This window comes from Zootoca vivipara, chromosome 2, assembly GCF_963506605.1.
Source record: "Zootoca vivipara chromosome 2, rZooViv1.1, whole genome shotgun sequence".
Lineage (NCBI taxonomy): Eukaryota > Metazoa > Chordata > Lepidosauria > Squamata > Lacertidae > Zootoca > Zootoca vivipara.
The window spans coordinates 45,689,208-45,712,703 of record NC_083277.1 but is presented as its reverse complement, the minus strand read 5'-3'; the positions used below and the strand labels follow the sequence as shown (position 1 = coordinate 45,712,703).

At 41.0% G+C, this 23,496-nt stretch overlaps 1 protein-coding gene across 10 annotated transcripts in view; it reads right to left on the bottom strand.

The window, feature by feature from the left end:
• Positions 1-23,496, bottom strand: part of WNK2 (WNK lysine deficient protein kinase 2) — a 113,312-nt gene that overhangs the window by 12,855 nt on the left and 76,961 nt on the right. For 6 of the 10 annotated variants that reach the window (XM_035106304.2, XM_060271445.1, XM_060271448.1 and 3 more), the window contains 7 exons: positions 21,414-21,469; positions 20,321-20,931; positions 18,168-18,382; positions 13,295-13,510; positions 12,205-12,303; positions 7,491-7,535; positions 5,550-5,809 (listed from right to left, as the gene is read on the bottom strand). In XM_035106304.2, the coding sequence (XP_034962195.2) occupies positions 5,550-5,809; positions 7,491-7,535; positions 12,205-12,303; positions 13,295-13,510; positions 18,168-18,382; positions 20,321-20,931; positions 21,414-21,469 (1,502 nt within the window). Of the gene's footprint in view, positions 1-5,275; positions 5,810-7,490; positions 7,536-12,204; positions 12,304-13,294; positions 13,511-18,167; positions 18,383-20,320; positions 20,932-21,413; positions 21,470-23,496 lie in introns of those variants that run through there. The other 4 variants (XR_009557105.1, XM_060271446.1, XM_060271453.1 and 1 more) reach the window with 4 other exon arrangements.

The window sequence follows — 23,496 nt, the reverse complement described above, 5'->3', positions numbered from 1 at the left end:
GGCCACAGCAAGGGAGAAAGGGTTAAAGCACTCCTAACCTGCAAGGCCTTGATCAAGTCCACCAGGCTGGCTATTGAATGAAAAATCTTGCACACAAATGACAAAACATCATGTGACTAATGTGATGTGCCAATTGGTCCATAGGTTGAATGGGGTTTTTAGTGTTAGTTGTTATAATTTTTAACAATTTGCTCTTCAAATTTCAGTTTTACATTTTGCTTTCTTCATTCGCTTTCCCTCCAACATCCAATAATGTTGACCCCCTTTTGTGTCCCCCCGCCTTTTGTAATTAAAGGTATGCATTTTATTTGAGCTCTTTTAATTTCTTTTAATAAGTTCCAAAATTCCCAAAGGAAAATGATGCTTGTAATTGAACATTTTAGCTTTCTATCAACATCTTGCCATATTCTCATATTGAAACAGCGTGTAAATTCATTTTGGGCCTTTGTCATACATACTCCATGGCAACCACAGCCATGATTCTGCTTTCCAGAGAGAATAAGAAAATGGTTTCTCCCTATTAAGGTCTCCATATTTTTAAAAATGCTAATATGAACCACACACTCAAGTCTTTCCTTGTTTGAACATTCATCTTTTCTTTCTTCACGTTTCTTTCAAAAACCGCTTTCCCCTTCTTTACAAGTTAGTAGAGTCTAGGCTGCAACCCTACGAACACTCACTTGTAAATTTCCATTAAAATCACAGCGACTTACTTCTGGAATTGTGCTGCGAGTCTGCTCAAATCTTGTTGAAATCAGTGCAGCATAAGCATACTGATCTTCCTGTGGATTATGTCCAATATTGCCTTAGATTAAATTACCATTGTCCAAATCCAGCAAGAAAACTCTGCCTATGCTAACCATTCCTTTTAGCTTGAATTCCCAGTTTTTCTCCATTTCAGTCATGCTTCTACCACTAAGGCAACTTCCTAGCATGCTTGCAGTGTGGATTTAGATGTGTACCTGCATGCACACATCTGTCCACAATACCCATGGGCCCTATAGAATTGACTGGATGTGTCTTTTGTTACCAATGAAGATGCACAGCCACACCAGGAACCACCAGTTGTGGTATGTGAACAGGGATCAAGCCTAGTTTTAACAGAACCACCGGTAAACCTCAGCAGCTCTACACAATCTCTTTATCTGGATTCCTTCTAGTATTTTTGAGAGGTTACTATATTCTCTTTCCTATATTAGGGAAGATAACGGTGAATTGCAAATCCTACTCAAACTTATCCGCAAGGCAATAGATACAAAACACTGAGGACTTTACCCCCTCCTGTTTTTAATTCTCCATTCTTCACCCACACAAGAATTCTTGCTTCCTTGCCAGCTAGCATCAAGCTCAAACAGATGTAAAATTCTGCTGTTTCCAGTTTGTTTAACATATCACCTACCAGCCACTGAAACAAGAACTGCACTCTTTAGGTTCCTTCAGCATTTCTTCCCATCTCACAGCTTTCCCCCCCCTACCCCACCTTCATCCCTTTGGAGTCCTGGTCTGACACATTTATTATCATGCAAAAGAAAACACATATTGTTTTGTACAACCTCCTGTTAAGATAATTTCTTTCAGTTCAAGGACTTCTACATGCAGTAGAGCTTGAGATGCTATTTTTAGCCCGTAGCTCTCACAACCACTGAAGTTGTTGAACATGGGTTACAGTAGCATTAATGAAAAGCTCATAGATGATGGGCTGCCACCAATGCATACTACTTATCTCCCTTGAAAATTATATCCCATGCACATTTCATGATGTTTAAAAAAACCTGACAGCTAGCATGGCCACCCTTGCATATCAGTGGCTTTGAAAACAAATGAACAAATTTGTGCTGGCCATTCATGCTTCATTGGCAAATTTATTTGATGTACTTTATTGTAGGAGTTCTTACTGCAACAGAAGCAAAGAGAAGTGAGTTCCTTTTTTATCCAAGAAAGAAAAAGTAGAGATGTGGGTTACACTGTCTATCGTGCTTTTGATAAGCAAATAAAACAGGACAAGCAAATTCTTATAAGCTTTTATGCAACTGATCCAAGAAGAACCACCATTCCCCCCCCCAAAAAAATATACAAAGTTTTGTCTTAGAGAAAGGATGATGCTGAAAGCAACAGTACCATTGGTTGAATAAAAAATATCACAGGCCGAGTATTCTGTATAGCAGGGCAAAGAGAGGGACAAATAGGAAATCTGTATTTAAACAGCATGCATGCAACTCTCATTATCTGTAGAGACTTGCCCATAGAACCATCATATACAAATGTATATAGTAAGAATGTACAAAATATGGCAGAAGAAGTTACGTATTCTTCTTCCAATGCAGTGCTTCTCAGCCCTTTTCTTCTCTTAGGACTGGATACAAAAGTATGAACTCTTTATTTGCAGAAGCTTAGCACCAGCTTTATCAAAGCCCTGATAGCTCAGCAGCTGAGCAAACCTGGTATGTTTGCTCCACTGCAACTGGACAAACAATTAGGGAAGTGCAAGCCTACTTTCTGCATTTATTTGTATCACTGGAAGGGGGAGAGAGAGAAAAATATAGAGGTTGCTGGGCAAGGAGGCTTCACTGCTTCAAGACCGCTTTATATTTTCACCGTGCTTCTTGCCTTGATTAACCCTGTAGCATGTCTTGGTGCTCTAGTGCTGCAACACAAGTCTAATTACACCACATGTTATTTCCTCAAGTAATGGAAGCTGTGCAAGTGTCTGAGAAAATATTTCAGTGAGTGCCAACATGCAATCAAATGGATCTCAGTTACCGAAGGTATATAGGAAGCGGGTTCTTGTAGACAGACACCACAGTTTGTAACCATTTGCAGCTAACAAGGCCAAAAGCCCTCTTAAGAAATAAGACCTGAGATTGTGAGAACTTCCCACCTTGCTAAGACAGCCTCCTTATACCAAGTTCCTTTATTTTTGTTATTCTCCCTTAACAATACAATCTGTTGATTTTTAAAACAAATTTAAAGTGTCATATTCATAGGAAAGCTGCTACCGCTAAAATGAAGTATTTAATTAAAAAAAAAAACCTCTACTAGAGAAAGCCAGCTGAAACATTAATGATGATGTTGTTGTTTACAGGGAACCAGGCAGAGGGTCTTCTCGGTAGTGGCACCCACCCTGTGGAACGCCCTCCCATTAGATGTCAAATAGATAAATAACCACCTGACATTTAGAAGACATCTGAAGGCAGCCCTGTTCAGGGAAGTTTTTAATGTGTGACATTTTAATGTATTTTAAATTTTTGTTGGGGGTCTCCCAGAGTGGCTGGGGAAACCTAGCCAGATGGACGGGGGTACAAATAAATTATTATTATTATTATTATTATTATTATTATTATTATTAGATTGTATTTTCCATCAATATTGAATAACTGATAAGAGCACATAGCTCTTCCTCTTACTCATTCCCTTCTCGCTTCTAGGTTTTATTGGCTTACCTTTCTGGCTGGGTTCACATATCACGCTAAGCTGAACCATGCATGGATCTTACCATGGAGTAGCTCACAGCTGCCCTGCTCCTGCTCCTTTGCTGTACTAATTGAAGGCAAAGCTTGGCTTTGCATGTCATTCAAAACCAAATTCATGTTCGAGCTCTCTTCCTGAAAAAGCTAGGCGCTGTATCCACTTAAACCTTTGGGTGCACAGAACAACTTCTGCTCACACAGCAAAACTTCCCCTCCCTCTCTTTTCCCTGTCTGCCACAGGCAATCCTCCAACCCCAAATCTACTCTAAGGGTTCCACAAACACTCTTGTACAGCTTCACCTTGTGCCTTGGCCCATTGTGGACTCTAAGGGTTCCACAAACACTCTTGTACAGCTTCACCTTGTGCCTTGGCCCGTATGACATGCTAAGCTGAACTTGGCTCAGCTTAGTGTGGCAGCAAAAGAGATCAGGGAGGAGAAAATCAGCTGTGCCCTCTTCTCTGGGAACATGATGTGTGAGCCCAGGCTTCTGAGTTTTGACTCTGGCATAAATCTGACACACACACACACACACAGGCTCCCTTAAGTTCTTTGATTTCCATCTGCTGGATTTAGGTATGTATTTGTGTTTCCCATCACTATGTCTTATGGTCACAGATTTCCAGCTCTAAACAGCAGCAATTTGTCAGGGAAGTCCAAAAAATGTATGTAACCTAAGTATGCCACCTGCAGTTTTGTAAATTGCATTTGCCAGATCCTGCCTCTGTCCCATTATGGTTGTATTCCTTTGTGAATAGAAGAACTCCTTTCATCGATTCATTCTCTGTGCCATCCCTCCTTTCCCAGTCTACAGCCCCCTGGTATCTTCCATGTCATTCTGTCAGTACCCGCAACCCTCTGGAATAAGTTTTGGTGGGCGCAGGGAGCCACAGAGGGGAGGAATGTATTGGGGGGGGGAATAATCTCCCTTTCTCTTCTATCAGTGGAAGCATCTGCTTGATCAAAATCCATTTCACAAACAGAAGGGCACAACTGGATTCAACACACAGCATATTAAGTTCCTCTAATGACATGTGCCGTAGTTCAGCAGTTCCAATGTGTTATTTGGGACTCGGAGTGTGCACATTTAACAGTCACACACACACACACTTTTCTGTGAAGAGGGTCTTCCCCAGTCTCTTCAAATAGAGTGGATTCACCAAATTTACATTAAAAAAGAGAATGGGGACATTCCTTGATTGCAGTATCTCTGTATGTGTACACTATAGGGGAGTGGAGCACTGGTGTTATGATTTAGCACTAGCCTTTGTAACAACAGCAACATGCAGTTAGAAACATGTGGCGGTTGGGAATAATCAGTTGTAGCATTGGAATGGGTGGCAGTGATGAAAGTGGTGTGATAAGGAGATGACAGTGTGTCCATCTTTCACTTTAAACCACATTCACATCATTAAATTAGGGTTCTACGAAGTATTATCAATGAAATGTAAAAAAAGAACACTAAAGCTGCAATCCTATACCCAATTACCTGGGAGTAAGCCCCATTGAACTCAACGGGTTTCATGTCTGAGCAGACATGCCTAGGATTTTGCTGTGAGACTGCTCTCAATGGGACTTAACTTCTGAATAGACCTCCATAGGACCTCAGTACCAGTTGCCATCCTCCCCCTTAAAAGGCGAAAGTACTGGCGCAGTCTCTCGCAGAAGAACAGCCTACACACTGCTACCAGGAAGCTATTCCAGCAAACCAACAACTGGAAGATTAATGACACAGTTGGAAAAGGAAATAAAAAAAACCTTCAGCAACCATGGTTTAAATTTGTTTTAAGACAAGCAACATTTGATTACCAGTAAATGTATTGCTGTGTATCAACTATTCTCCATTCGTATTCTTCATTTTGTCACAATTCTCCATTTGTAAAAAGTTATATACTGAACCAAACAGTGTCAAGATGAAGTCCAAGTAGATAAAAATTCTTAAGCTATTTTTTTTACAGTTAATGAAGTGAAATGGATATTTATATGGAATATGCTCCTTAAGCTTATGTCCTCCAAACACCAGCTCTGCAATCTCTTTCAGACACAAAGTAAAAGGTAACGCTCTTCAAGGAGCGCCACTTACTCCACACGTCTCATTCTGTGTCTGCATGGGGTTAGCCTTTGGCTCCATGTCTTGCCGCTTTTGGTTCTGCTTAAGTTGATTTAAGGATGGTTTCGCCTGCACAGCTCCCACGGTTTTGCTTGTCCATTGATCCACCAGTTTGTGGAGATCATCTGTGAAAGTTCCTTTCTTGTTGTTGCTGTTGTTGGCTTGTACTTGCACCTGTAGCGTTGTTTGTGGCAGAGGGTCCGGATATGCTACAAGGCTGTTTGTCGAGGATCCTAAGATGCCACAGAAAGATAAGAATCAGCTGCACGCATCAACAAAGCCGTACTACTTTCCCCTTTGGGTTTTCGTCGCACAACATTTCTACAATCACACAACTATCTGGTTTTCACCCAGCTGCTTCTCCTGAAGAACTTTTTTTGCTTCAAAAATGGTTAAAGAAATGATATGCATTCCACAAGTTAGGTGCAGCTTTCAAAATGGCACTGTAAATAAATTTGTCATCCAAAAAAAATTAAATATTGGTCATTATGTCTTTATGCAAATCCACTGGAATTGTTAGAGGGGAGAAGAATAGAAAAGGAAATATGGATAGCCTAAAGATGACACAGATATCAGGGATATGGATATATTACTTGTGCTCTGCACAATCATAATTGGCTCCACTTTAATAACCAACACCATGACTGGTTTGGGATTTCCAGATTTCCTATCCAGGACCCCAATTACCCTCCTAAAAAGCTGATAAGAAGGATTCAAGTTTTCGTTATTTCCAGTCTAGGCTGGTGAAATCCTATCCTTCATGTATATAATTCTGATTCTGCAGAAACCTTAAATAACCCAAGGAAAGAGTATATCTGCTGCCATCCAAACCTTCTTGCTTCCACAAAACTCCCATGTTTCTCTTTCCATTTCTCTTTCCAAGTTTACAAAGCAGTTTAAATATTTTACATGACAAACTTTTAAAGATAAATGTGCTATACCTATAGGCACCAGCAGTGGTAATAAATTGCACATAGTAACAGTCAGAGGTCATGTTACTGATTCATCAAACCATGATTTGGAGGATTGGAAACATGGTGTCTACATATACCCAATATATACTGTATTAATGTAATGTAGCTTGGCTATGGAAACAATTATCTCACTTACATCCTGAAACTCGGATACCTAATGTTGAACTAATTTATTCATAGCAAGATGATAAAACCAATATCTAATATAAAGTGAAACAGTCTCTAATATTGTTTGGTAGGTGAATCTACAATGAATGCTTTTTTAATTTTTTTTGAAAAATATTTGAATTCTAATTCCTAAAAATACCAATTTGAAGCAAAAAAGTTCAAAGCTGTATTGAAATGACATTATTTATGATGAGCCAATGTGCTATAATCTTATTTCTGCTGCCCCGAAGACTGTGATGTGTGCTATAAGTAAATCTATTAGTGATTTGTTCGAATGAACACTCGCACCTTCCTTTAAAAATAATTGTGCTTTTGTGAATTCTTAGGAGCTTTTGAAAAAAAAACCGAACCCGTGAAAAGGTAAGTTCTTTTTTCAAGGACTGAATCTCAGCAACTATTCAGTACTTCAAGCATCTCAACAGGTGTGAGGAAGTGTTAGGTTGCATTAGCCAACCAGCAGCAAAACGGCATTGTAAAGAAGCAGTGTTAATTGACATATTAGATGAGCACACTACCCAGCTTTGTCTCGTATACACACATGTACATACTGAGATTAAGATCATCTTGCAACATGCAGGCATCCCAAAGCATCACCAGCATGCAAAGCTACCAAAAGGATACCTGCACTTAATTCAGATGCAGCCTAACTTAATACGATCATGAATGCAACTCCTGTTGTTTAAATAAACCACTAGATTACATTGAAATAAAGCAGCTCATGCTCAGAAAGAATAACAAAAACCCAAAGAACAAAAGAGAGAGGGATAGTTACTACTACTGTGATCTTTGCCTAGACATAGTCGTTTCAGGGTGGACCCTACAAGGTAAAATGATACAAGACATACAGAGTTAGGCAAGACTAAAAAGGGGGGGAAGGAGAAAAAAGTCTGATGGAAAATCTTCTGCATTTTTAAACAACAAAAAAGTAACCATTATAATATGCAAGAAGGAACAGACAGAAAGTCAGCAGTTCAGGTGTGAAAAGAAGAAATAACTGGGCAGCTCAAAACCTACAGAAATTTGATGCTATCCAAACAAATGCTATGCAGTTTTTATTTGCACCTGCATAAATCTGAAGGTGAATTTTAAAAATCACATTTTAAAAAAATATGTTGATGCCTGTTTCAATTGTGCTTCAAAACTATATTCATCTGATTAATCAATGAATAATAAATATCAAGAAAAAGGCAAAACTAGACTGGCTATATATTGTTTTTACAAGACCAGAAAGTTCTGCAGAGCTGAGGACCATCCAATTCAAATTATGTGTCCAAATACAAAATACTGAGCCCTCTAATCTTTATAATATGTTCAAAATGCATCTGGATTCTAATAGGTCTATTGGGGGTATTCCAATTCATCAGTTTCAAAAGCTTGGTGAGATGCTATGATACATTCAGTGATGTACTGCTCATTTCCCAAATGTTAAGTATAGTTAGTTCCAAGGGAGAACTCTGAATCTATTTAATTACTAGATTCCTTAAACTGTTTTTTTTAAAAAAACTCAATATTAAGCCAACCTTTAGCTTAGTGCCAATGCAGGGGCTCCCAGATAGATCAAAGCCATGTTGTTGTTTGAGTCATTCTACTGCCTTGAACTAAGCCATGGTCTTTTTACCGGGTTCTTCCAACCAGGGCTCAAGGTTTCACTTTCCCAGACAAATCATGAGCTACAACTCTAGGATAAACCTTGGTTACTGTTCATGGTTTGCCTGGAGAGAACTAAACCACCAGCCCAGGTTTGGATGTCATGCTAAACAAAAGCATGCCTCGCCAAACAGTCCTACCTGCTTTCCCTACAGCCTCATGCTGCTGTAAACTAGGGAGAGGCCGTTTCTCTTAGTCATATGAAAAATTTAACTAGCATTTTGCTAAATGTCATTAAGTATTCCAAGCAGACTCCACATGCTACTGTACACAAGTAAGAAATTGTGTTTTGTGCCTGAAAAATAAAACCAGGCTAGATTACTCCACATCTGTTGATACCGCATGTAAAATGGGACAAGAAATGCCCTGGGTATGAAAGCCAACAATAGTATTTTTACTTCAGGAATGATGACCAATATATATTGAATTTAAGTGTAATAAGTAAAGAATGGAACTTCCACACCAGATGTATCCCTCACACCTCCACAACCCATCCCTGTAAAGAAGAGGGACTTTCAGTTATGATGTGAGAGAGATTTTTGTCCAAATAAACATGGTAGAGCTGGATCAGCTATTACTTTCTTGAGTTGGGGGACTCTTCTCTTTAGGAAGTAACATTAGCTGTTTGATTTGGCTAGAACTCTTTCAAACAGCACCAACAGGATGATATCTTTAATCAAACAAACTGAAAATATTTTTTTCATTCCTATTAACTGTTAAGACATCCCTTTCTTTGGGCATGTTCCCATTTCCCCCCGGTGACTGTATGCAAAGTTATGTTATTTCCAGGACAAGAGGAATCAAAATTCACATCAACTGCATGGTAAGAATTCTTCTTGCCATGCATCAGCTTAACTGAATTACAATGTAAATAGAAAGGTACATTAGATGCACATTTAAAAAATATCTGTCATCTTTTAAAAGAAAGAAATAAAATTCTATTGCTTCGCAAACTGCCATCAAAATTAGGTATTTTTCTAGACATGATTTCAAGGTACCACTTTAATCCCACTAAAAGGCAGTATATGGAGTTTCTGTCATGCCCTTCAGATATGTATATAATCAAGGAGGAGAGTACAAGTCAACCTTTCTGATGGTTGCTGAAGTATCAACCAATACATCATCCCAGCAAAATGCAAGGAAAGAGTTTGCACTACAGAAAAGCAACACTTCAGCCCAAAGTAGGGAGGGGAATCTGGAAAGTACTCAGTACTTCCAATGACTTTCTTTTTATGGAGATTAAAATTCAGATAGGGGGAAAAAATTTTGCTCCAAATGCATGTAAGGCTTTTTAAAAAACTGAAAAATGGCCATACTAGTCTTGCTCAAGGGAAAGAAGCATGAGGAGAATGGAAAAGTTGTCACTGGACAAGGGTCTAAAATGCTATGAAACTTCAGAAGACTAAGCCCACCATGCCCAAGTATTTCTCCACAATGGGCGGGACAAGACAGTTACTTTTTCTTTTAATGGAAGTTGAAGTTCATTATCTGATATGATGCTTGCTCAACAATGCTTATGCACGTGTAGATGGAGGTGAGGACCAGCTAAAATGAGAAACATTTGGGTCTAGACTATGAAGTCAACTGCTTTTACGCAGTGGCGTTTTGCTTTGGTTTTTAACTTTTGTTAACCGCTCTGGGAACTGATGAGGTGTAAAGCTCTTTAAAAAAAAGGGAAAAAAATAAATAGAAATCAGGCAACCGATTGTGTTGGACAAATAAAACGTGTCAGATATTGTGATGGTCACAATTGTGGTGGTCACATTGTGATGTCCTGGGCATCAAAATTGAGGTTGTTGTTTGCTACACTAGCCAGAAAACTTGAAATGGATGATGTCAAATTGTATGTGAGATTCAGTCTAACAACATCTAACTCTGGGCAAAAGATTTATTAAAAATGGCAAAGTTCACCCAACAGATCATATCTACTCTCTGCTTTCAAACCAGATGATAACATCTGATAGCATATTCAATTAATTGATTTCCCCCCCTTTAGAATGCTTTGCTAAAGAATTGGATCACCAATAAATCACCTAATAAATACATGCTAAAAAAATCAAGGGCTCATATGAGTAGTTAAAATTACTAGTTTAAGAATGTAAGTTGTGTGTTATCTTTGTCATTACTGTCATGGAACCAAATGCTAAGAACATTTAATGTTTAAAATTACAATGGGTTGTGTACAGCAAAAGTGTAGAAGACAAATGGAACTATTCTGACTATGTACTTGTGACTATAGAAAAAGTTACAACCACATCCAGATTGTTAACAAGAATAATTATATAGAGAAAATTTCAGTAACACTGAGCAATATCCAATGTTGTAACTGACCCATTGAAATCAACTATTATGTGTATAACTTAGTTGGATATTATCCATTAGTTCTTGATCTTGAAAGCACTGTTAACGTTTAAGGTGACTTGCTTCATACGCTAATCTCTATATGTATCAGTTCTCACCAGCCCTTTATATTTAAATATTAATGAAGTTTTAAAATAAAAAATATAATTATTTGGGAATCAAGGACGATGCATTTTGAATAGTCTTGTGCCTTTGATCTGTATCACCTCAATAATGATAAAAAATGCATAGTTCCAATGGTAAAAGTTTGATACAAATGGAAATGAACACTAAATTAATTGGATGTTTAGTTACCAAAACGCTGTCCCTGTTTTTTCGCACTACATGTAACAAAGGTCTAGATCACCTTATCAGTGCAATGTATCTTGACTGCACAATAAAAAAATCTATTTGCCTTATAATTAATACCTGCTTTTAAAAAAGTTAAATATATGTGAGAGTTGATTGAACTGCCAATTAGTATACTCGTACAATTAAGGAAACATCTACTTGCTTTTAGTTGTACAGCTATTTCAAATCAACCCAGACATTGTATCAGCGAAACATTCTAGAGTGCCATTAGAACTTTAATTTTTCTTTTAAAAAAATATTCTGTTCTTCGATGAACTGCTTATTGACTTCATCTCTGAGGTCACGTAAGGTCATAGTAAAAATAAACCGAGTAAAGTGCTCCAGCTAGGTGAGTTAACAATAAAAGCCATACTGCACTTTGTAGCAGAATAACTCGACAGTTGCATTTAACAAAATTCACTTAAAGAAACCCAAAGTATACATTGTGTGTGAGGGGAGGAAATACTGCTCATTAAAGATGATGTTTAAAAAAAACTAGCAGGAGCATTTCTCAGCATTTCCACATGCAAGGGATAGAACAAATAAAATAATAATAGTAACAGTAATAAAAAGGGTGGATATAAACAGTACTGTATATTGTTTGAATACAGCCCTTGTGCAGAAGTTATACCCTTCAGTGACCTTCTAGTATTGTGTCAGCTTGCTACATGCATGTCTTCATAGTCCAAACATGTGTGAAAGAGACCATTCGTCTACAGAACGTTGGATTTCTTTTTGGTATCGCTGGAACTGGGACAGCAGACATTTATAACTGCCACATTGGAAATTAAAAGTTACTTAAACGTAAAATCACATAAAGATATGTCCAGGGTAAGATTTGCCATAAGGCTATAGAATAAATTATGAGATCTTCCACACATGCTTTTGGTACCCAGGCATGAGCCAAAAGCAGTGCACAAAAGCTTTCCACGTGAAATAAATAAATAATAAACAAATAAATAAAAATCGTGTCAATGATGATTAACTTTTAAAGAAGGAAATCAAAGAGAGTGTCGGGGGGGGGGGGAGAAGGGACACCCCGTCAAACGTTTTAGATATATATATGTATATATATGAAAATGAGTTTTGGAAAAAAGGAGACAAAAGAAAGATGGGCTATGATAAAATACAAAAGAACAAATACAAACAGATGGACAAAGACACAGGTCCACTGAGGAATCTGGTACGAGGTTTGCTACTAGATTTATAGGTCACTCTCTCAGACGTTTGGTGGAAAACCGTCCAGCCTGCAAATGAATATAAAGGGAAGAAAACAAAGACACTTATAAAGTACAAATAGCTGAGATCAGTTGTCACCATCAGTCATATCAGCTTTGTTAGTTTATCATCCACATCTCCAAAGAGGAGTAAGTTCATTGGCTATATGCAAAAGGATGCAAAAAATAACAGCAGAAGAAAATAGATACTTTGTAGGATTAGTTTGGCAGGACATGCAGAACTGAGTAAAGTACAGTATTGGGTGTTTTTTTTAATCATCATTACACTTTGCAACAAATATTGCTACACATATCGTGACTAATCTATGGAACTGTGCACTGCAAGATAGGAATACTACAGTTATATGAAACTGTGTCTCAAATGAGATAGAGATCTTCTAGTGAAGCCAGAAACCCATGAGAATAACGGAACTAACTTGCAAGGTGGTAAAAGCTTAATTGCTCCCATGTTATATTTGCATAGGCCAATATGAAAGAATGTTTTAGGAACAAAATTATGCACCAGATTTGGATCTAAGAATATGGACCAAAAGAAAAGTAAGCCAAGCCTTTCCCTCCTACCAAATTGTTTAAATGTACAAAGGATCATTTCCTTATTTTTTTTAAAAAAGATGTACAATTCCTTGAAAATTAGCAATTCTTCTATAATGTGAATCTAAGACGTGTGATACCTTCATTTTTCACACACTATTAACCTTTCAAATTTTGCTCATAATCAAAAGATGCATTAATGACTTGGACACCTACAATTTCACAATAATTGAAGACCCATTATAATAATGTTATCATCACTATAGAACCCTTTCTGTTCTTATCACATTTATCCTATTAACCGCTCTATAAAGTAGATTAGACTGCGAGACGGTAACTTGCCCAAGTCAGTGCGCTGAGCAGCTATTTGAACCTGCAACTCCCAACGTCATACAAATTCACTTTTAATGTTGAAATAATTGCTAATTTCAGTATAGAAGGAATGATGACCCCAAGTATATAGAATCACCTTGGGCAGAATTTTCATGGGCATCGCCTCCCTCAGTAGCTAATCCAGAGCAGATGTCAGTGGACAAGGAAGCCTTGACAGAGCAGGGTTGCTGTGTCTGAACTGACTTTCCAAGTATGGCTGATGTGGACGAAGTTAGCGCTGCTGCTTCAGTAGAACCAGTCTGAGCTTTAGCATTTTCTTTAGCCAGAGTGTCTCTGCAGTCTGATACACTACCTAAAAAAGGATACATGCAAAAATCACCAAACGCCAAGAAATAAGATTTGCTGCAACTAGCAGGTCATTCCTGAAGAACGCTTCAAAATATTTTGAAGCAGTGCAAGAAATCTACAGCTGCACAGTTGAAACACTTCAACTGCAGATAACCAACCTGCTGTTCAGTTTGCAAGTGCTGATGTCAATACTGTATACAGTCGTACCTCGGGTTACGACCACCTCGGTTTGCGAACAGTTCGGGTTACGAACTGCGCAACCCCGGAAGTGTTTTCGCCGCGTGCGCGTGCGCGATCGCGCGATCTGCGCATGCGCAAAGCGCGAAAATTGCGAAAATCGCGCTTTGCGCATGCGCAAAATGGCGGCGCCCATTGCGTTCGGTTTACGAACTATTCGGGTTACGAACTGCGTTCCGGAACGGATCGCGTTCGTAACCCGAGGTATTACTGTAATATGAAACCTAACACTGACAGCAGCTTTACAATAGAAGTAGCTTTAAAACAGTAGCTTTGCAATAGGCCCATAGCTAAGCTAAGCTAAGGGCCTTTAGCTAAGCCAGGCATCCCCAAACTGCGGCCCTCCAGATGTTTTGGCCTACAACTCCCATGATCCCTAGCTAACAGGACCAGTGGTCAGGGAAGATGGGAATTGTAGTACAAAACATCTGGAGGGCCAAAGTTTGGGGATGCCTGAGCTAAGCTATGGACCTACAGATATCCCTCGTTTACAATTCCTATTATCCCTGACCAGTATTGTGTGGCATAGTGGTGTGGTGGTACTCACCTGATCTCCCAACAGCTGAATCACTTCTCCTTACCAAGAAGGACAAGGTGAGGAGGTGGGAAGTTTGGCGCAATGCAAACACACCAGCTAAACCAATCTAGTGTTTGCACCGTGCTGACCTTCCTACCACCTCACCCTGGCACCACCTTCTAGTAAACAGCAGTGATTAAGCTGTCAATGGGTCAGGCGAGTGCAGCTGCTCCACCACCTGTCTACTAATGTCTCTGACTTGTGGTCATGCTGGCTGGAAACAATAGAAGTTGGTCCAACAAAATTTGCAGAGCCACCCCATTTTACATTTTTTGGACATAAGCTATGTTTGTATGCTGACTAACCCCACTGAATGCAGTGAGATTTTACAACTGAGTAGACCTAAATAGGATTATTGATGGATGCCATGACTGAGAGAGCTACATTAGGTGATGGAAAAGGTTTTGCAGGACTTTTCCATTGTCATATCCAAACTATTTTCAAAAAAGTGTATTTTAGAAATCTGGTGTATGTATGTGTTTGTGAAAAACTACTGTTTGGGAAACACAAGAGGAAAACCCCAATGGGCACACAAAATGGGGACACAAAACAGTGTTGTTATTGCCTGGATTCTTTAAGAGACATGAGACTTGAAAGAGTTATTCGCAGCCTCACCCTACGCATGATCACTCAGAAATAACTAAAAGTTAATGCAATGGGATTCACTCCCAAGTAGGTACATAAAGGATTAAAGTCTCAGTCCATCCACAGTCTGGGCGGAATGCACCCCATCCCCCAGCCACCCAAACGTAAACCCATTTTCACAGAAACTCATCTGGCCTTCCCTTAAAATGATCTCCAGGGAAAGGAGAGACCATCACTTCCCTGAAGAAGCTTGCTTCATTTCCCAACATCCTATGAATGAATAACCCTAGAAGAAGAAGAAACTGGATAAAGGGCAGAGATTAAACTGCACTCCTGCACTGTGAGAAAAAAGCAATACTGCTCACCAGGGTTGAGGGCAGTTGGGGGGAAGACTGAAAGGAATCATTTCAGAAAAACAGTGCAAGATCAGCCACTCTATCAGATGGAATGGCTGAGCAAAACCCATCCTCCCTTTCTCCAGGAACTACAATGGCCTTCACATTTTTAAGTAGAAATTAGTGGGAAATAATAATTAAAATACTGAATTTCATTGTCCCATTCTTTGGAGTACAGACATTAGGGAGAAAAGATGGTCTTCACCTATCAACTTTTACGCAATGAGTAGGCATGGTAATGAAGATATTAAAGAGTTTTACAAGGATTCTCTCCGTCTGCCCCCAATTTACTTTAAAACTGCTTACAGTGGTTGGAAACATATGGGATGGAAGCAAAAAGTCCCCATGTAAACAAGTTTCAAACACAAAAAGTTCATAACTTAGTATGGAAAAATGCCCCACATCAGCTACAGCAAAGACTGTGGGAAGTGGGAGATTCCTAAAGGTAGTACATTCTGCCTTTTGGGCAGACAAAAATGAGTGGTGGGAACATGCAATTTTAAAAGTGCTTTTTAATTTCACCCATCATATCTTCAGCCTAGTATACAGAAATAATAAAACAAATGTTAAAAAGGTAAGTCATCTACCCCATTCCACTTGGAGAAGCCAGTACAAGGACTCCTGCTTAGTGCAAGGGGGCTTGGCTCCCATATCCCACACCCCTCCCTCAAATCTGCTTGGGGTGGGTGGGTGGAAGATTCCACAGAACAGGGTGGGGTATGGAGGACTGCATTCCATCAGCAATCTCCTTAGCACTTCATTGAGTTCCAAGTCCACTCACCCTTTCGGTGCGGTAGCATTGAGGGACAGCAGAGGCTCCACTGGGCCCCCTGATGAGAGAATCCTAACATCAGTGCCCCTTCCTGATAGGTGGCATGGGCATAAGCCAGAACCGCCTATCAGGAGCCAGGTCCTGGCCTGCATCCCGGTTTGGGGATGCAGGCTAGGACATGGGCTTGGCGAGGGGGTGGAGCCAGCGGAGTGGGAAGGCTTCCCTCGGGTCCGCACCCTGGCGATTTAAACAGCCCGCACCTGGGGCCCTAGCTGCTTTTCCCTCGCCGGGCTCCCCACCCTTGGTTCAAGTTGATAGTCAAGGACTTTGCTGTGGTCGCCGTTTTATGGGGCTGGGTAGGAATTTGTTCACCGGGCGAATTGGCTCCAACCTGGTGGTTTTTCCTACCTCATAGCAATCGTCACAACTGAGTTGGGCATTGGGGCAATCTTTTGTCTTGGACGGAGAGGAGGTTGTAGTTTCTGCCTGCTGCTCCAAATGTTGGGGTATCCCATTAAAGGGATTTGGGGGTCACCCTATTTGATGTAAGTCTTAGGAACCCCCGCCTGGATTGACCTATGTGTCACTTCCAGCGGGTGGGCCGGAAGTATTTTGATTGTCCCATGCCCAAGCCAAACCTCTTTCATCTGTATTCAATAAAGTTGTGGCCTGTTTCGATCCAAACCCAGTCTTAGTAGTCTTTCATTTATCTGAGGTTGGGGACCAGGAAACACAATGCCTGGACCCGCAACTACTGAAATGAATGCACATAATGTGGTCACGTTCATTCATATCAGTAGGTCTATTCTGTGTAAAAATTTCTTGAATACCACCCAAGAGAAACAAAAAGCAACAAAATCATAAAGCAGTCTGTAGGGTTTAAAAGTGCATTACAGTGGTACCTTGGTTTACAAACCCCTCGGTTTACGAATTTTCGGTTTACGAACACTCCTAACCCGGAAGTTAGTAAACCAAGGTGCCCGAGGCCTACTGAGCGTCCGATGCCTCCAGGGAGGCCGGGCCTTCGCTCCGATGGCTCCTGGAGGCCCGGAGCAAAGGCCCGGCCTCCCTGAAGGCATCGGAGCAAAGGCCAAACCTCCCCGAAGACACCGGAGCGTCCGATACCTTCAGGGAGGCCAGGACTTTGTCCTGATGCCTCCCAGAGGCCGGGGAGCGCTTCCGCGACTGGGCTGCAGCCACGGAAGCGCTCTGTTAAATTGCTGCTTTAGGGGTTTTTTTCATCGTCTAGAACGGATTAATCCACTTTCCATTACTTTCAATAGAAAAGTTTGCTTCGTTTTATGAATGCTTCGGTTTATGAACAGACTTTCGGAACCAATTGTGTTCATAAACTGAGGTACCACTGTATGAGAATTAGGGTGTTTCCCCCCCCCAATTTTTTATTTTTTTATTTTACAAAAATTGGTGTTTTGCCATTATTGATGTTAATATAAATATATCCTAGGTACAGCCGCATGTGGAGGAACTTGAATGTTATGCTTCTTCCTGCCTCAGCAAATGCTGGGGCATTACCAGGAACAAGAGGTGTGCATGCCACCCTCCCCATGCCTACTAATGGCTTGGTGTGCCAAGGGGAAGAGAGACATAAGCAGAACTTTATTGGGCCTGGTGCTTCCCCAGTACTGAGTTGGACCATGCTCAGACCATAAAGACTAAGCTGCAACCAGGCAGAAGGATACCATTTTCTAATCAAGACACTATCTTATACCTAGAAATAAGGTTTTGCAAATGTTTCCGTATGCTGTTGCTGCGGTGGTGTTTAATGTTGCTTCAGTGCTGGATTTACATGTTAATTTACTCAACAGGAAAATGTGCTAAAGGTCAATCTAAGTAAATCCATTTTAACAGGCCTTCGCTTGTTCTGGGGTCAAATAGTGCAAGTGTAAAAACCAAAAACCTGCCTTAGAAAACAGTCCTCAATTTGAAATCTTGAGTCTCTCTGGTAGAACAATGCAAATGTAAAACTGACACAGATGCTTTTCACTAGACATCATGTGCACTTTATAAATATGTGGCAGCAAAAGGATAGCGCTGGTAAAGTTACTCATAGGAGAAAGTTATCTGATGTACGTACTTGTACTGGATGTTGTTGTTTTGAGCTGTTGAACAACAGGATTTATTAATTTCCCGGTTTTTAATTTGCTCTTGCTGGTTCTTCGTCGACGGCCAGTTGGCGGGGCAGAATGAAGGAACCCGATATTTGGTGGTAAAGGCTTCCCCAGCCGGATGTACAGGGCTTCTATTTCTTTCTTCTGCTGAGTCTGCAGCTCAGTAATTTCTTTCATGTGTCTGAAGAATAGAAACAGGTTGTTACATCAAATTGAAAGTGCTGCTTAAATGTGTGTGTGTGTTGGGAAAGGTTCAGAAAAAGGCAACGGAAATAATCAAGGGGGTGGATTAACTCCCCTATGAAGAAAGGTTGCAGCGCTTGGGAACTTTTTAGTTTAGAGAAAAGGTGAATAAGAGGTGACCTGATAGACGTTTATAAAATTATGCAGAAAGCACATAGAGAAAAGTTTCCCTCCCTCTCTCATAACACTAGAACTCATGGACCACTGATGAAGCTGGATGTTGGAAGATTCAGGACAGAGAAAACAAATGACTTTTTTACACAGCACACAGCTGAACTATGGAACTCACTCCAACATGAGGCAGTGATGGTCACCAACCTTGGTGGTTTTGAAAGAGGATTAGACAGATTTAAGTAGGAGGAGGCTATGGGATGCTACTAGCCATGATGGCTATGCTCTGCCTCCACAGTTGGAGGCAGCAATGCTTTTGAATACTTGTTGCTGGAAACCACAGGAGGGGCGAGTGCTTGGATCCTGCCTGCAGGTTTTCCACAGGCTTCTGTTGGGCAGCTGTAAGAACAGGATTCTGCACTAGATGGGTTATTTGCCTGATCCAGAAGGCTGTGTGTGTGTGTGTGTGTGCTTGCGTGCGCATGCACACGCATAACACACACACACACACACACACACACAGCGAGAGAGAGCATATGTCTAATATATAATTTGTACATAGTATCCACATTATGATCACAGGCAGTCTTTTTCAGATGTTCTGACATAGGCCTAGTTCTTACTGTGTCAGGACTCTACCACTTCAGACTAAGTGTGAGGTTCATACAACAATTCTATCTTCAACAATGGAAAACACCTATAAAATAAAGAGAAGGGGGAAAAGCTGCTCCAACTGAAGAACATAAACCACAGCCTGCTAGACCAGCCACTGGGTCCACTCTCCATTTCTCACAGTTGCCAACCAGATGCCCATGGGAAGGTCTGCAAGCAGGACCTGAGCACAACAGCACTCTCCCCTCCTGAATTCCAGCAACTGGTATTCGAAGAAGAAGAAGAAGAAGAAGAAGAAGAAGAAGAAGAAGAAGAAGAAGAAGAAGAAGAAGAAGAAGAAGAAGAGGAGGAGGAGGAGGAGGAAGAATTTGGATTTGATATCCCGCTTTATCACTACCCGAAGGAGTCTCAAAGTGGCTAACATTCTCCTTTCCCTTCCTCCCCCACAACAAACACTCTGTGAGGTGAGTGGGGCTGAGAGACTTCAAAGTGGGGCTGAGAGACTTCAAAGAAGTGTGACTAGCCCAAGGTCACCCAGCAGCTGCAGGTGGAGGAGTGGAGACACGAACCTGGTTCCCCAGATTACGAGTCTACCGCTCTTAACCACACTGGCACGCTGCCTCTTAGCAATGGAGGTAGAACATACCCTGAAAATAAGCCATACCCCGAAAATAAGCCATACCCTGAAAATAAGCCATAGTGATAGGCAGTTTAACCTTGTAGGTTAAACTGTACCTTGTAGGTTAAACTGTAACTTAATAAAAAAAATATAAGACATCCCCTGAAAATAAGCCACCGTGTGTTGTTGTTTTTTTTAGGAAAAATAAATATAAGACGGTGTCTTATTTTTGGAGAAACACGGTAGGTATCAGTGTTAGCAGCCACTGACAGCCTCCATGTATTTGTCTAACCCTCCTTTGAAGCCACCCTTCAACTTCAGTCCTTCACCTTTAACCTTACGTTATGCCATCCAGATACTTGACTGCCAGCTCAGGAGAACTAGGCCAAAGGAAGGAAGTTGATTTAGTTGGAATATCAAGCGACTCCAACTTGTAATAAACGCGCAGGAAAGAGATAGAAATGGATTAAATGCTGTAAAAATATCACAAACGCACAAAATGACACCAGACATTCTGATGGAAATGAAACATACTTTTCCCTCAGGTGCTGCAATTCTTTCTTCATGTCTGCATCTTCAAACTCCGAGTCATTGTCACTGCTCACATATGATGATTGTGAATGGAAAGAAGTTATGTTGATGGTTGGGAGTTTTGATCCATGACCATTAGGAGAATCAAGGCCTTGTGAACTGGACTTTCCAGACTTTTGCAGAAAAGATGAGGTCTTTTTCACGTAGTCATTTCCTGCACTACTGCTCTGTGGTGATGGTGGAGCTGGTTTCCTTTGAAGAGATTCATCGCCAGAATCACTAGAATCCTGACCACAAAGTACATCGATAGAGGATGCTGTCTGCACACGCCGCAAAGAAGTCTTCATATCAGGGCTAGAAGGTTGATCATCTAGATAAACATCTGGTGGCGCAGAGTATCTCAAGGAATGCACAGGTGGTAAAGTTAACTCATCCTGTGTACTGATCACTGAAAATCTGCCAATAGTTTTTGCTGGTGTGCTGTCGTGTGTTTCAGCTTGTTTCTCGCTACAGCTCGAGTCCACAGAGTCATCCTTTTCAGATTTACTTTTCTCTTCAAGTAACGGTGCAGTGTTTTCCTTTTCACTCCTCTTAGAAGCATCTTTCTGAGCAACCTGAAGTAACATACAAGAACATGGTCTAGTTGGAGAACATGGGTTGTATCTAATGCTGCTGTTACACTTGTGTAACGGACTTCCACTTATGCAACGGAACTTCACTTTCCTCTTCCCCCGCCAGCCTACCACACACCCTCAAAATCTGCTCAATGATTGGGGACCCTCTGATTCAGATCTGTGGGTGCAGAGAAAGGGCGAGTGGCTTGTGCAGCACTGGATATAACCCTATGTCACCAGCCCTAGTTTTGATTACTACACCAGAACATGGAAAGCTGCCTTGTGGTGTGCCAGATCATTTGTCAGTTTCTGAATACTGACTGGCAACAACTCAGGGTATTCAGCAGGAGTCTTTTCCAACCCTATCTTGATATGGGAGAGATTGAATTTGGGACTTCCTGTATGTAAAGCAGGTGTTGTAAGAATGAGATGACAATCTAGAAAGGAAAACAATACACCAGTAAATTGTAAGTTCAGAATACCTGAGGGAGTCCTGATGGTGTGCCAACAGAAGCGGAAGTAATGTTTGCAGCTTGTCCTGTTTAATATATTGGAAACAAAAATGGACACACATATGAGCAGACAGATTTTAAAACAAAGCGCACACAACACACAAATATTTTAATGGTATTGTCATAGGGGTCGTCGTGGCTACCCTAGAGTAACTCCGCTTGAGTCCAGTTTGTCTTTAAAGACTTTTATTGTGCAAAGTATTTACAGTGCAGAGATAGCTTAAAACATGACCTCTCAGTCCGAACCAGAATCCGGCAATGGCGTACGTCTGTTCCAACGCCAGCAAAGTAGTCGGGGCACCCCAAAACGCCTCCCCCTTGACCTGCATCGCAGTGCTCTCCTTAACTCTTGCGCCGGAAGGAGCGATGCTCTCTCAGCCTCCTCCTGCTCAAGGCGGTGGAATGGCTCTCCAGCATCCTGGAGCCCTTGCCTACATCTCTCCTCCCCTGAGCTTTCCCATCGTTCCGCACGCTGGCCGCTCTCTCCCTCCGAGTCTCTCCCTTCCCCCCTGGCTGCTTCAGACCCACTGCTGCTCCCTGTGTTTGGCGAGATGGACGTTAGGATGATGGGGGCTGGCTCCCTGGAGGGAGTCACCCTTACAGGCATCGTGCATAGATGCTGCACAAGGCTAAAATGCCAGTGTCAATGGGTCATAGTAATGTGCAAGATTACAGCTCATGTCTATAGAACACAATGTAAATTATGATGGCAGATGCCAGTTTTGAAGCCATGCCAAGATGTAAGACTATAAGAAGAGCATGCTGGCCCATCTGATCCAGCATTCTGTTCTCACAAGTGACCAACCAGATGACTGTGGGAAATATGCCAGCAGGACCCAAGCACAGGAGCTCTCTCCCCCCACCTTTGAATATTCTGACACAAATTCAGTGTAATGAACTGGGCATTTCCACATTTCTCTGTATAATTGAATGAAAAAGATTAAGAAGGCTTTAATGGAAAGAATTGGGTGTTTATCTGCACACAATGGATACGCTTAACAGCTCTGATAAAGCCTTTTCCTTATAAAACCATTTTACACCCTATATTTTGGCCCTTAAAAGGGCTCCCTGGGCAGCTCAATTGAATATATGTGATAAAGGAATGAGATCACAGCTGCTTGCCCCACCCACAGTGAGCACATGATCAGCCCCAGGGTCTGATCTGTGGGTATTTTATTTGCACTAGAGTTTACACACAAAAACATCCAACATGTGTAAGCTTGAATATTAGGCTCATTTCCAATATTATATGTGCGATAATTGTCCTTGATTTTTCATGCATTAGCCCTATGGAAGCAAGGTCTAAAGGAAGGAGAGGGGCCCATAGTGGGTGAGGTGAATACATGTGCCCTGTTTCTCCGAAAATAAAACGTAGCCATAAAATAAGCCATAGCAGGATTTTTAAGCATTCAAGAAATATAAGCCATACCCCGAAAATAAGACATGGTGATAGGCGCAGCAGCAATGCCAGCCGCGGCAGGAGGAGGAGGAAAAAAAAAAAAGACATCCCCTGAAAATAAGCCATAGTGGGTTTTTTTGAGGAAAAATAAATATAAGACGGTGTCTTATTTCCGGAGAAACACGGTAGCTCCTCAGCAGATCAGGCTGTGTCTACACATTTTACCTCCTCCCAGTCCATGACAAATTAGTTTCAGTATTCTAGATTTCAAAACACGAGGGTGGACTGACTTTGAACACAACAGGTATATATGGTCAAACCTCCACCTTTTGCACCTATGCTATAGCATCCAGTTCATACTGGGAAAGTTATGCAGATCACAGGTGGTCATGCAGCCAGCACATGCCACCACCGGCCACATTAAGATCCCTTAGAAGGGTCAGAGGTATATATGTACAGAGGTCAGGTAATTTGGCAACCGGAAATCTCAATCAGATTCTGTATAAAGATGTCTATGATTTTTTCCTTAAATCTTTTCTTTGCTATTGTGACAGGTTGTTGTTGTTGATGATGATGATGATGGGTTTTTTTTTGCCCTGGATTAATAACACTTGTATAATGCTTGCCTCTTTTTAAAACATAAGTTTATTTGAA